This window comes from Frieseomelitta varia, unplaced genomic scaffold, assembly GCF_011392965.1.
Source record: "Frieseomelitta varia isolate USP_RPSP 00005682 unplaced genomic scaffold, Fvar_1.2 scaffold_533, whole genome shotgun sequence".
Classification (NCBI taxonomy): Eukaryota; Metazoa; Arthropoda; class Insecta; order Hymenoptera; family Apidae; genus Frieseomelitta; species Frieseomelitta varia.
In genome coordinates, this window is record NW_025110294.1 from 223,354 (window position 1) to 237,456 (window position 14,103).

Consider the following 14,103-nt stretch of genomic DNA (forward strand, 5'->3'; position numbering starts at 1 on the left):
GATATTTGGCGAAAAATCGTCCGCACTAATGGAAACGCATCGTTTCAAAATCTGTGAAATCTCTACGAAAAAGTTGCGAATTGGTGATTTCGATCACTCTGGTAATTCTGCTGTTAAATTATTAACGAGAGATTTCGAAGCAGCCCACAGGCGATGAAGAAGAACGAGGAACGAGAGAGAGAGAGAGTAGCACGATGCATCTTCCCGGAGCTTGCGTTAAATCACCGGCGAGCAGACTGGTCTTGGAAAGCGGAGCGATTAATTCGTGTTTAATTTTTGATCGCGCGCGCTCATTAAATCAGTTCTCCTTTTCAACGCGCGTCGCGTGTTTTCCGATAATCGAACGAAACGGCGGATAATTTAAGCGCGACGCGTCCCGCCCGGACAAGTTATGTTATTTAATGCAATCGGTGTGTCAATTTGCACGTCAGGTTGGCTCGCCGTGAATTTCAAAGCAACCGCCCGAAGGTGGTTGGCGCGACAACTCGTGCGGATATTCGACCAGTGCCTCTTGTAAATATGTATCGAAAGAAAATAAAAGACGAAAGGATAAAAAATATTTGGAGAAAAAAGGAACGATAAAAAGAGGGAGAAGAAAAAATCGTTGAGAGCTCGAGGCGCGAGAACGAATCAGTTTTTTAGCGAATTGTAAATCTCGCCGGCGAAAGAAAGGAGGAAAAAAAAAAAAGATGCGACATTTCAACCCGAAACGCGTAATTATTTTACTGCGAATATCACGACCGCAGCGTCGCTAAAAATAATTCAGCATCAACGATAGAATTATTTACGCGCGATTCACGCCGATGCTTGGATTTTACGATCGCTTTTATTCGCATCGTTTCGTATAATTCGTTTGCCACGAATCCACGCGCTCATTACTATTCCGCGTCGATTGGCCGTTTTCCCATCCAGATTTTCTGATCGTTGCAGCATCGCCAATTTTTTTCTGCCGACGTTTATCCTCAACGACGTTCTCAGCCGTAAAGGTTGCGTCGAACAACAAGTTTATTTCCCAGCGATTTTTCGTGCCCGGCATTTTTAAATGTCGCGCCAGCAAGTTGCGCGCTGCGAAAAACAGGGGAAAAAAGAAGGAAGGATCGATAACGAAACAGAGTTCTACCTTGACGACGAGCGCGTTCGAAGTTTCTCGGACGATGGCACAGATGGTGCGTGCAGCTCGAACGGAGCTATAGATCATCGCATGGATCGTGGATCCTGCCGGAGCGGGAAAATTAAATTTACTTTCGACCCTTCTGTAACATTTCTGTGTCATATAAAAACCGTGTTAAGCGAAAAATAAAAAATAAATTAAAAATTAATTCCAAATATTTTTAATAATCGATGAATGACGTACACGTAATGGACCAAAAATTCATGCAGTATGAGGGCCATCCAAGATTGTATATCAATGTATATGAATTTACAATATAATAAAACGTATATTGCATATCTGTCATCATTCAAATTCACGCGTACATTGTTTCTCTTCGTCTAGTGGTGGCGGACAGTAACACTGTCCCTCTTTCTCCGCAGCGTAACGAGCCGCGCATTCCCTCAGCAAAATCTTGAACGGATGCGGAACAACAATCTCAGAAGCCTCCAACAACTCCTCCGTCAATTTCTCACACTCCTCCTGACGTTTCAGCTCTTCCAAGTACATCTTCTTCTCTTCTTCAGCTTCTCTACGCTTCGCGTCCTCCGCCAGTTTCCACTGTTCCTCCAAATCTTTTCTATAACACAACATCTTCTCCTTTTTCTCCTTCTTCGCGTAGGCAGTCAACTTCGCCTCCGATTCTATCTGCTTCTCCAACGTCTCTTTCTCCAATCGACGTGCTTCCATCTCCCTCTTCTCGTTTTCGTTCTTCATTCTCAACTGTTGCTCGCGACCACGCAGAACGTCGTCCAGAATCTTCCTCCTGGCCGCTTTAAACTTCTGCACCACTTGGTTGCGCTTGCTAGCGGCGTCGTGCAACGACTTCTCTATTATCTTGTCCACTTCCGCGTTTCTCCTAGCTTCCTCTTTCCGCAGATCCTCCAAATATTCTATGTAAGCGAGCAACTCTTTACGAAGAGCGGCACTGGACTCTATGATGTCAGATCGTTCCTTTGCCAATTCCTCCGCGGCGATGGTCCCTCTCAAGCGGTCCATTTCCGCTTCGTGACGTGCCTGTTCCGCCAGCTTCCGCTTCGCCATCAGAATCTGCTCCTGCAGATCCTTCTTCAGCTCCTCACGCTTCCGACGCTCCCTCTCGACGTTCTCCAGATCTTCCTGACGAAGTTTCTCCAACAGACGTTGCATATGCTCTCTGTCTTCCACGTGTATCTGCTTCTTCTGCTCCTCGAGAGCCAGTTTCCCCGCCACTTGGTTCGCAAGGATGGTCAGATTCGACTGTTCCGTGAGACAACGCCTTTTCGCCTCTTCCACGTCCCTCTGCTTCTTCGCTTCCACTTCTTTCAGCATCAGCTGATGCCAGAGATTGTCCAGTTCAATGTCAGCTTGTCTCTTTGCCTCGTTGTCCGCCATTTGGGCCAAGTTGACCAATTTCGCGTCGACCACCGACTTCTTCGAAATTCTCTCGCGAATCTCCTGCGACTGGGCCACACGCTGTTGCACTCGCTTCGCGGCTACCACTGCTAAACGCTTCTCCTCCTCCTCCCTCTGGATTTCCTCTATTCTCTGCCGCATGTCGTCCATCCTCGCGTCGTCGCCGTGTTGTGCCTGGTGTATCACCTCGTGGATCAGACCCATCTCTTCTTTCAACAGCAAGTCGCGCAGTTTCTCGCGCCGCGCGTTCACGCTTTCCTCGAACGACGCCAATCCTGAAGAAATTGTCGCTCGTTGACGGCGATTTTATGGGAGCAAAAGAACGAGATGAGTTTTTAAGGGATTTTTTTCTTTTTATTGAAAATGGAAGAGGAAGGTTTGACAAAGCTTAAACTCTAAACGCAGAATTCGTTGAATTTTCTTTGCATCCCATCGTTCGTTTCTGGAGAGAATAATCTATCCTCTTGATAGTTAAAATAATTTCTATTCTCTCTCTCCTTTAAACAGAGCTGCGTTAACAATTGCCTACGATCGTTTCAAAGTTTTCAAAAATCTACGAAACTTTCAATTCCCTCTTTCTCCAAAAAAGATCGCGCCTAATTTCAAGAACATTGCGATACCCTGCACACTCTTGAAAATACCCTGAAACGACAAGTACGTCTAATTCTATCCACGCACCTCTTACTTCAACGCGTGATCCTGCCGATCATCAACATCCTAACAATCCTCGCTAGTACCTTGCTGAACACGCTGCCGAACGCTCTTCCTCTTGATTTTACTGTTCGTTTGGTTCTCGAACTCGAAGAGTTTCGTCAGGTGTTCGTACTCCTTCTGCCTCTGTCGCTGATGTTCCTCGTACGATTGCGGGATCTTCGTCGTTTTGCAACCGGACCGCTCGCGCAGCCTGTATCCCCAGAACGCGTTCGGACTGCCAACAGCAGCTGGCGGATACTTCCTCGGCTTCAGAGGTCCGCACTGCACCTCCTCCACTTTGAAGAAACTCATCTCGACTCGTGTTCTGAAGGTTAGAGCGACGTCCGAACGTTTCAACATCGCGAGTCTTCGACGAGTGAACGCGAACCTGTGTTTACCGGTTACTACGACGACCAAACTCGATCGAATTAATATTTGGCCTGTTGAGGGGGCGGTGGGGTTGATTTGCGACGGCGGTCTGGTTACGGTTCAGTTAGGCTAGGTACACTTGGATGTTGCTCAATGCCCTGGAACGTGACCGATGCGCACGAACACGCTGCAAGGTGGTGAATGGCTGTTGGAAAGGGCTGACTCTGGCCCCGGTAATTGGATCATTACTGGGAATTAATGGGCCATCGATGAGATTGCCAGTTTTTCTCGCGAGCCTGTCAAATTTTCGGTGATTTGGATTTGCATATAATCGTAGATATAGATTTCTTTCTTAACGCGTTAAAGACAGCAATTGCTGTTTTCGAGAAAAATTAACATGGACTTGATCGGATCGGATATTTACCTGCTTCTTGTTTCGCGATCTTTTTTTAATTTGATTCAGTGGATATATCAGATCGTGATTATTGCCTTAAAAAAAAGAAAATTTAACGAGTACAGATGATTGCAAACTATGTTGTCAGATACGTGGAATCGTGACACAACTTGTAATTCGATTTTCACTTAATCCTCAACTAAAAAACTTTTCTTCCTCCAATTTAATTTAATTTCAAAGATATTTCTCACTCGCTGCAAAACTCTCTCGTTGCTGACCTCCTTAATCATAATACGTCATCGTTCGTCCGACCTCGCGGGGAAAGGAAAACTTAAAAATTCATCTCGCAGCGCCCGGCGTCTCGATCACTCGTTTACACGCGGGAAATCAATTATCAAGGGAGGAAATGGTCGGGTCGAAACAGCAACAGCAACAGCGACGGAGAAACGAAGGGAAACGGAGCTTCCAAAATGCTAACAATGCACGCCATCAGAAATTCAGGACTTCGACGGTGGCTCGTCTTTCAAGTTCATCGAGTTTACGAGACTTCGTGTAGTTCGATTATACGCCCCCGTAGGCCACGGCTGTAACGCAATATCTATATCGAAGTAATCAAGCTCACAATATCCCCGATTTAGGCAGGGAATTTCGCCGACAGACGGAGACGGTTGCACGCGTCGATTCGAGAATTACACGCCAAGGGTCGGGCGATACACATTTTCCACGCGTGCATGTTTGCGAAATTCTGACGTGTCTTTGCACGACGAAGGCAAACCAATCGCGATCTCGTCGAAACGTTCGTAAATCAAAGAAACGAGTGCAAAAGTTGCAACGCTAGAATTCTTTCATAAATTGTAAATGTTCAACAAATGTAAATTAACTCTCCGACGAGATATTTCGATTTTCAATTTGATTCAATTTTGTAATGTTAACCTCTATCAGCAAGAATATGAAATATCCAAGATTTCAATGACCTAACATAAATTGCCACAATAATCTGTATCCAACGATACCAAAACATTCGAGTGATAACACAATCACGAAACTCTCTGCAATCCATTCCACGATAACAATTTTTCCCTCCAGAGAAAGATGAGAATGAAATAAAAAACGCGAGAATTTTCTTGGCCATCTTGTGATTCGATCGGATAATTCGTTATTCAATTATCACAAATAGTTCAGCTTGATTGCCAATGGATGGAGTTTCAGTTTGAGAATAATTTCTCGAAAGTGAGTACGTAGTCGTCAGTGCTAATCACGGAGCCGGAAATTGGTGCGCGCCATACTAACCTGGCGTAGGGGATACCATGATCAACGAGGTGGTTCCCCCAGGCATGAGGCCACAAGCTGAAGCCTGTAAGTACTCCTAATGTGAGTATTTGTGCGTTAAATTTTTGGTAGTGTGGGGTTCTTGCGGGAACGCAGACCCCACGCATTAATCCACCAACGAAAGCCCTTCGTGGAATCTTCGTCGTCTAGTGATCGCGTCGTGTTCTCCAACATTGATACATCCATCTTTTTCACTCGATTCTTATTTAAATTTTAGCATCGTTGAGCTATACACGATCGTATTAATTCAAACATTTGGATATTTAACGCCAAACTAAGAAAATTGAATTAAATTAAAAATTTCAAATCCCACAGTGTTCGATGACGTAAATGAAGAGTAAAAAATAGTTAAAAAGTTCATATTTCACAGGCGATAAGGAAATGAAATCGAACAAAATGTTAGTTCGAATCGTCCTTTGTCTAGAAACGTCCTAATCATCGAGACACGCACCACGGAGAAAGAGAACGTTTGAAAAGTCACAGACCTATCGGCGGGTGTTCGTCGCGAACCCTCCAGAGTACCCCGACAAGCAGCAGCTCACCACCAATCGTCTTCGCGAAAAACTCGTCTTCAAAACCCTCCAGTCTCCTCCTCTTTCGAATCTCTCGTTTCTTTGAAATCGAGCGAAACACGCAACCTACTTCGCGACCAGACTGACTAGCCCCCTGTGAAACGATGGCGACTACCACGTCTTCTTTAAACCAGCGGCTTCCACGCGCGTGAAAAAAAAAAAAAAGACGTGAAAAGAGTCGCGTTTCCGGCATACGTGTCGCGCAAACGAGACGAGAGAGATGTTGAAAAGAGGCGCGGTCGTTGGTCGAAAGAGAGGAGGCAGATGAGGAGTCCTCGCCGATGAAACCGACGAGTGGAGCACAACACGTCGTCCAACTCACCTAGTTCCATCGCGGAATAGTCGGCCAGGAATCCTCTCTTGAGACATTGACATTTCTTATTGCGCACAGCTTAACGTAACCCCGCCAAGTGTCCGTCGGACAACGGAAAGAATCGGCTCGAGGGTGAAACGTGCAAGCCGGTTAGAGTAGACATTCACAATGCATGTTGCTAGATCGCGTCGGGGATCTTTGACTTCAGAAATGGGTCGAAACGAACGCCTGTTCCATCGTCGCGTCATCGAGAGAGAAAGAGAGAGAGAGAGAGAGAGTCTGATGATTGCTGACTGTAAGCATCAGCAGGGCATTGCAGCAGTTCAGGTTGGGTGATCGATGCGAATGAAATAGGAAACAACGCTTCTCCTTGGTATCGTAACAACTCTCTGCCTTTAATCAAGAGGAATAGGCGCATAGCTGATGTGTATAATCGAGGACTTTCGATTAATCTCTACAGATTTTCGTATAGTTGACAGCTGAAAAAATGGCAGCCGAGACCCTCTTGGTCATATATTTCAGTAGATATTACCTACTGTCTAATCGACGCTGTCGATCTTCTAATGGACCAACCAATCGCTACCATCTTCTCAGCTCTCAACAGTACTTAGGTGTATAGGGTGGTATCGTGACCAAGACGTCGACGTTGTTAACGACCCGCAACATACAGTTAATTCAACGTATATTAAGCTACGTCTTCACCGAAGCAACCGAGTAGAAACCTTTGTTCACGTTTCTTCGTGTGTTCGGCGTTCAAAAAGCAACAAGAAGTTGCTTCGGTGAAAACTAAGCTCCGATCGTTTTTCATGAAGTACAGTGACACGAAGTAGCTTTAATGATTGCTTGCGTGTCGGAACATTCTATCACGTGGAATATTCATGTAACTGTAAAGCTGTTAACGACGTTTATCGCGTGCTCCGCGCAATTTGTTTCTAGATAGCGGTCGACTAAAGTCGTGGGTGAATCTGGCTATCGCTAGAGGAATTCCGTTCTTCGCTGATCAATCGGCCGTGCGTTCGATAATGAGCCCGGTTCGTCAATGAAATCGAGTTTGAACCAAAGTCATCACACACATTAGCGTGTCTCCTTGCCAAAGTTTTCGAACAGTTCTCGATCGGTTTGAGCTTCGTTCGAAAAGCACTCGCGGCGATGGATGTTCTCGAGCGCCGAATCGATCAGCGAGAGATCGAGTGTAAAGATCGCTGTAATCAGTGTAGAAATGAGTTCGTCCGGGATTCTTGCGATAGACAATCAACACTCAAACATCGAACATCTTTGTCAAACATTGAACGACTTTCTTTTTTTTCTTTTTCTTCTTTAAAAAAAAAAAAAAAAAAAAAAAAATAACGCGTGTTCTGGCTTATAATGATTAAAACGAATTTTAATCTAAATAATTAAGAGCTGAAAGTGAGTGGAAGGGTGATTAAGATCGAGAAGTCTCGAGGAAGCATGATAGAGCATGGAGAAGGAAGATTTGGTTGAAAATATATCGGCGGGTCAAAGCACGTCAATGCGAGTAAAAAAAGGAACGAAGTATAACTGCTACGAGACAGAGTATGCTAAACGTACAATGAAACGATCACTACGATATGATACAGACTAAACACATATGTGTACGATCGTGATGGAACGTAGTAGCAAAGGCACGAATCTCTCTTATCATGAACCGACGTATCTCCAAGATCGCTACGATCCTCTCCAGATCCTTTGGACCAGTATCAACGATTTCTTTTTTTTTTTTCTGAAATAAACATTGGATAGAATTGAAACAATTGGGACACGATTACACGGAGGGTCGTAGCAGCTTGTGAATGGATGTGCCTCAGGTCTCGATCGATCATCCATCGAATCCTCGATGCTTATTTATCATTTCTTTCACCGTGGCCGACATCTGAAAAATAAATAATCGCACGATTCTACCGAAAGACCGATGGACGAATCGATGAGAATTGGGAATCGTGTCGGGCACGTCGATACACCTAATCCTACCACGATCCTCGATTACATTTCCGATTATCAAATCCCTGTCACTATATAAGTAATATGAATAAACATTATTATTGCATTTACTATACAATAATTACTATACATCAAGTGCCACGAGATTCGTGGACCGAGGATCGTGGCGGCTCAATCGAATGACGATCGTCGAACGTGATTAATGGGGTCTAGCCATTGGCGGACATATTTCCCTAACTAATTGCACGATCGCGCTCGATTGCTCGTATATACGTGCTGTCGATCGGAACACGATAGACGAGCTTGGAACGGTTTTTGGTCTTAGCCTGGAACGAACGAAACTCACCGTCTTACTTTTTTCTCTTTTCTCTTTTTCTTTCTGTTTTTTCGCCTTTTCCAACGAAAGAAAATTCCAGCTACCGTTCCGTACTTTCCTCGATCGTCCAAGCGAGAATAATCATAGACTCGACAATGAAACATTGTGATAATTGTGATAATAACGCTCGTTATCGATCGAAGACCGTGGTTTCCGTGGCAGAGCGCTAAGGCGTGGAGGTGGGGCCGGTGGTGGCCGATGGCATGGCCGTTGGCGCCGCACCGGAAGCGGGCATCGTCGGCGGCGCGTACGGACTTCCGCAGAGCTGGTCCGCGATCCTCCCACCTTCGCGAAGTCCGCTGAGGAAAGCACCGTGCACGGTCGCCGGGTAATTTCGTATGGTATGCTCCCCTGAAAGCAGAGACCGGTTCGCCACCGCGTTAGAGAATCAATCGTGGGTATAGCTCTAGGGCGAGGGTTTCTCTTTTTCTTTTTCTCGCTCCTTTATCGCTGTCTAAGTCTTTGAAGATGACGACCTTGGTCGATTTAGGGGACCGTGGAATAGCTGGAGGATACAGGGAGGAGAGAAATTGCAATCTTCCAGAGGGTTTCAGCAATGGACTCGCGATTTTTCGGGTAGGTTGAAAGTCAGTTTATATTGAGGATATTTCTGCAGATTTTAGTACGAATCGTAGATTATTACTAGAAGAAATAAATTTTAAACTGTTCGTTGCGTGAAACAATTAAGATCGGAACTGGTTTTGCCGCAGTAACCAGGTGAAAAAGTGCTACATTTTAAGACTGTTATTAAGCAAATATTTACAAACAAAAAAAGTATAACGTAATCGTTTAGCTATAGAAATATTCGTAAATTGTTCCAACGACGACTTGTAAAATTTATAATTGAAAATTAACGTTTAAAAAGACACAAATTCCGAAAAGTACTGTGCTTATCTCGATGCACAAAAGTGCCCTCTTGCCGAAAACAACTTTCCTAAACCTATCACGAGGCCATTAAACCCCCTGTGAAAAGACTATTCAAGGTAAAAAGCCATGCAGAGAAAAGCACAACCTAGCCGCTTGAAAAAGATACGATTCACATCGCGTTCACGTGGAATTGCCCGGTTTTTATCAGCCGGCGGACGCCAAAGTCCACTTCGTTCCCTTGCCAAAAAGAAAAAAAAAAAAAAGAAAAGGAAAGAAGCCAGTGAAAATATCGCGGAGACTATATATTTACCTGCGAAGAATACTCTTGGCTGCGGCGGAGGAGTACCAGGGGTGGCAGGGGGCGCGACAGGCGCTGCCAAAAGATCGTAATCGCTACCGGAACTGCCGACCGCCACGAAACTGTACGAGCCTCTTGCCCACGGATCTGCCCGCCATCTCGTCACCACGCTCTCGCGTGGCTGTGGCACCACTTGGTTCCCAAAAATACCCTAGAAACACAGCGATGCATACTTTAAGAGGCTACACGTTACAGAAGCGGAGAACGAATAATTTAGATAGACAGCGAAACACTTTGCATCGCTAACAGAAGAAACTTTGAAAAGGCAAGTGGCACGATAATCCAGAACTCTGTAAAATGAAATTTCTTTTTTCACAAGAAATAAGCAGCAAATTTGCTAACAAGTGTCAAAGTGACGAGTTATCTGATTTGAAAATTTCCAATTTAATTATGCATGCAGACTGCAAAATACAAAATCTTAGTAATTTAATTTAATTGGTAATTAGTAATTTCTAGCAATTAGTAACTCAGTAATTTAATATAAAACGATAATATTTGAGTATTGAACTTTCGTTTCGCTTCGTCGCTGTATAACGAACATTCAAGAAACTACTAAATTATGTGAAATAGAACAGTAAACTGTATGAAATTGATACATATGAAACGATGAAACGAAATGAAATAAGTGACGTAGGTAGTATTGTACTACAAGTTTTACTCGACGTATCATCGAGAGAAGTCATTCGAACTTGTTTAATTTTCCAGCATCGCGACTAGCCGAAAATACGTAAACGCAGATTAATTTACCCAAAGAGACTTACCTTGAGGACGGCGATACAGCGGCCGACGATTACATCATCGCTGACGTTCTCCATCACGCAGGCAGCCTCGCCAGCGACTAGAGCCAACAACACCGGAGCCTTGTAAAGGTTCCAGAAGAGGAAGAGCTCGCCACGCGACGCGGTCGTGCTACCCACGTGGCCAAACAAATTGGCGGTCGGATCCCAGAAGATCCGTTCGAAGCACAGCACCACCTGACGTGACAGATTCCCGGGAATTACTTGCTTGGTAGTAGCACTCGCACAATCATCCACCCCTGGACTATTCCCGACCAAGAAGTTTCGTCGATGAGTTTCAGTCGAACGAAAGTTTGGACGTCCAAGACGACAAAGAGCAAGTTTCTCCTTAGTCTTGATCGCGAGCAAGGTGAAAATGTACAAGTATACGAGAAAGGGGAACGACTTGATTTTCAATAACAATTCGCCGAGCTCTGATTCAACAGGGTGACTCGTTGAATTTTCAATTCAACGCGGAGAGATATGTGTAGTTTGTGTTCAACAAGGCGAGAAGGGAGCACAGAGGAGCACAGTGTTCGTAAGCCGTGTTTGGAGAAAATATTATGTACCCGTTGGTCCTGGCAAATCCTTTGGTTTAACGGTTGCTCACGTAAACGTTCACCACCGGCGCTTTCATGAATCATTCTCTTTGCAGATTATTCGCGCGTTGTTTAAGAGAATTACGAGATTCACCAGTACGTAATACGATTGCACCGCCTCATCGCGGACCTTGAATTTCAGGCTCGGTCTGAATTACCGAACGCGCACGTGGCATTCTTCTTCTGTCACTTGACACATCGTGTCCTTGTTGACTCGTTCAAACATCCAGTAAGTGCAATATTACACAACCAACGCCGTCGTTGTGTAACGTAGGCAGTTAGTTAACTTTACGAACTGACAAGCAATGAAACGTCGTTTTCCGAATTTACCTAAGAACACGAACCCGGATAGCGACCACATTCCTATCATTCCTAAATCTGTCGTCCTAACACCCCAAACATCCATCAGAGTCATCCCCGACGATCACTCTCACGAGCGTATCGCCGATCTAAAACCACCCGGCCAATTTCCATATTCAAAAGCAAAATTCGCAAACTCCTTAAACAACGAACTTGCACTCTCCCACGACGTGCCTAACGTCGGATTCGTAAATTACCCGGCGGAGACGCGAGGGGGGAATTTATTCGGGCGGACGAGCTATCGGTCGAGAGATCCGGACAGCCGTGGCCCGTTTGGCCGCGCGATGAGCCTTTAATTTCGGCAGAGAGAGAAGGAGAGATCCGAGATTCCCTCGGAGTGAACAGACTCCGGGGCGGCCGTAAAAGGAACGTGTCCCGGGCGTAAGAAGCGACACGAGCCACGTCACCGCCGTTGCTCCTCGCGACGAAAGAGGCCGCCGGATCACAATATATCTCATTCCCGTGGCCGGCGGACAAGTTCGATCGTCGTTTTCGCCGGCCGTTATAAATCAGAGGGGAATCGGGCGGAGAAGGGCGCGCGAGCGCCGCCTTACCTTATTTAAATTGCCGAAGCCGAGCCTCTGAATAGCCTGTGACTTCCAGTCCGGAAGCGGCGGGTTGAAGGCGACCGCGGACGGCGGCGCGGAAGCCTTCAGAACGCCGAGAGGCAACGTCACCAGCACCGCGTCCGCCTTGTACACCGTGTGATTTGTGTGGGGGCTGCGCGAGGGTGCGGCCCACACCTCCACCCCGTTCACTCCGTAGCGGACCGCCCTGGCCGCTGTGTTCAACCGGATGTCCAGGCCCTCCGACAGAGCAACAGGTACGCACGAGTAGCCGTTGCGAACTGAAAAACCGTAAGAGAGAATAGATAATTTGTTAGAGATGTGTGTACGTATGTGTGTACGCGTGGCAATTACGAACAGTTGGTTACGAGGATGGTTGACAAATGAGAAGGTAACTGAGGTTCGATGTGGTTGAGATTTGTGAGCAACGGGGGAGAGAGAGAGAGAGAGAGAGAGAGCCGGGGGTGTGGGTAATGTTCGGAGGACTTGTGATTGGGGTGATAATAGAGGGACATGATAGAGGGTAACGTGTTTCCTCGTTTCTGGCTTGTTAGTTACCGTGTATCGGGTGTCTCGTTACGCGCGGACACGTACCATCGTATTAGAACCTGATGGATCGACAAAGGTATACATGTACGTCCAAAAAAATGTCGAAGACATTACCTTCAAACGTAAAATGTTTGTTCTATTGTAATTTACCAGTATGCATTCTCGTCGATCCCATCGAATTAAGATACATCGAAAAGGAATGAAAAATTGGTGAAAAGTCTCTTTTCTTTAACCTACGGAAGAACAGACACAAGAAGTCTTAAACACAAGATTTTTTAATCAAAATGTCCTGTATCACTCTCTTTTCATTAACACGTAAAAAAAAAAAAAATACACACAAATATAAAAAATAATCGACTTTTTGAACACCAAACAGCTCGAACCAGTTAAGGAAAAGAAAAAGATATTGAATCGTAGAGTAAAAAAAAAAATCGTCTTTTCATCAGCATGTAAACAGTACATCGTACAGTTCCAACCACTCGACTCGAGGCATCTCGAGCGAAAGGATGGCACGGACCAGAGACGAGAACGAGATCCTGACTACGCTACGAGATCTTCTAATTACATTGAACGATGCAGGCTACCTGAGAGGCTGCACAACCTCAGAGAACGAACGTTCGATGCAACGAAATGTGAAAGAAGACGGCAATTATCAGAACGGATTGCGAAACGAGCGGCAGATATCCGAGACGTATTCGAGATTTTCGAAGCCGGCGTTCCGAATTCGCGTGGACCGCGCAAAGGTGGGCCGCGTCGGTACAGCGCCGCGCCGCGTCGCGCACGGTTGAAATTCCGCGGGCCGATGTCACCGGATGCGATAAAGGCTCCATTACCGGTTAATTGGATATTTCGCATTAGCGTGGCCAAATCAGGACACCTGACGCGGCCCTAAATTCTCGTAAGCACATTCGAACCCCGTAACATCCGCCGCGCATGTACTAATAATGATACACAGGCGTCTCCACTTAGGCAGGTTAATTATGTTGATGGCCAGCAGCGTACTAACAAGCGCCTCTCTGCGCTCTATCGGCGGATACCATTTCGCAGAAATTTAAATTTACGCAAACCCCCTTTTACTTTCGCTCCCATAGTTGCAGTAACAGCCAGCCGTCTTTCAATTATTATTGATGTGCCGCAAATCGAATACTATCCCAGGCTTTGGTTCTAGTATTTAAGAAAACTGGAGCCTGGATTAGTTCATTAAAGATCGGGTAATAATTTGTTGCTACGGACACGCTTCGATTTCTTGAAATTTTATGAAATTCTGGATGGAAGATATAACGACAAATTGATAAATTGACCGAATAGCCAGCTTGACCCACTCAACTTCTTCAGCAGTAGGGGTTATTCTGTAGGTATATACTGTCGAAAACATCTTGTAACTTTGAATTTCGTACCAACGAATATCATTGGAAAATTAGGCAAAAATTTGTATCTTGAAAGAACTATCCTGCAATTGACACCTATTTATTCTAATC

General features: G+C 45.4%; 2 protein-coding genes and 1 non-coding gene across 3 annotated transcripts in view; 1 reads left to right on the forward strand and 2 right to left on the reverse strand.

Moving 5' to 3' along the window:
• Positions 1-1,318: 1,318 nt before the first annotated feature.
• LOC122533505 (trichohyalin-like) lies at positions 1,319-6,416 on the reverse strand. Its single transcript, XM_043663308.1, has 2 exons — positions 3,283-6,416; positions 1,319-2,820 (listed from the first exon to the last, which is right to left on the reverse strand). The coding sequence occupies exons 1-2, from the start codon at positions 3,596-3,598 to the stop codon at positions 1,457-1,459; spliced, it is 1,680 nt and encodes a 559-aa protein (XP_043519243.1). The 5' UTR covers positions 3,599-6,416; the 3' UTR covers positions 1,319-1,456.
• On the forward strand, positions 5,284-5,434 carry LOC122533513. The gene has a single exon (XR_006307727.1). It is a non-coding gene; the product is annotated as a U1 spliceosomal RNA (small nuclear RNA).
• Positions 6,417-6,582: 166 nt separating the features above from the next.
• The window catches only part of LOC122533504 (lysine-specific histone demethylase 1A), a 116,837-nt gene continuing 109,316 nt past the window's right edge, over positions 6,583-14,103 (reverse strand). Inside the window, exons 11-14 of the mRNA XM_043663307.1 lie at positions 12,065-12,357; positions 10,537-10,749; positions 9,728-9,926; positions 6,583-8,901 (exon numbers count right to left, since the gene is read on the reverse strand). Of these exons, the coding sequence (XP_043519242.1) occupies positions 8,717-8,901; positions 9,728-9,926; positions 10,537-10,749; positions 12,065-12,357 (890 nt within the window). The 3' untranslated portion in view covers positions 6,583-8,716. The remainder of the gene's footprint in view (positions 8,902-9,727; positions 9,927-10,536; positions 10,750-12,064; positions 12,358-14,103) is intronic.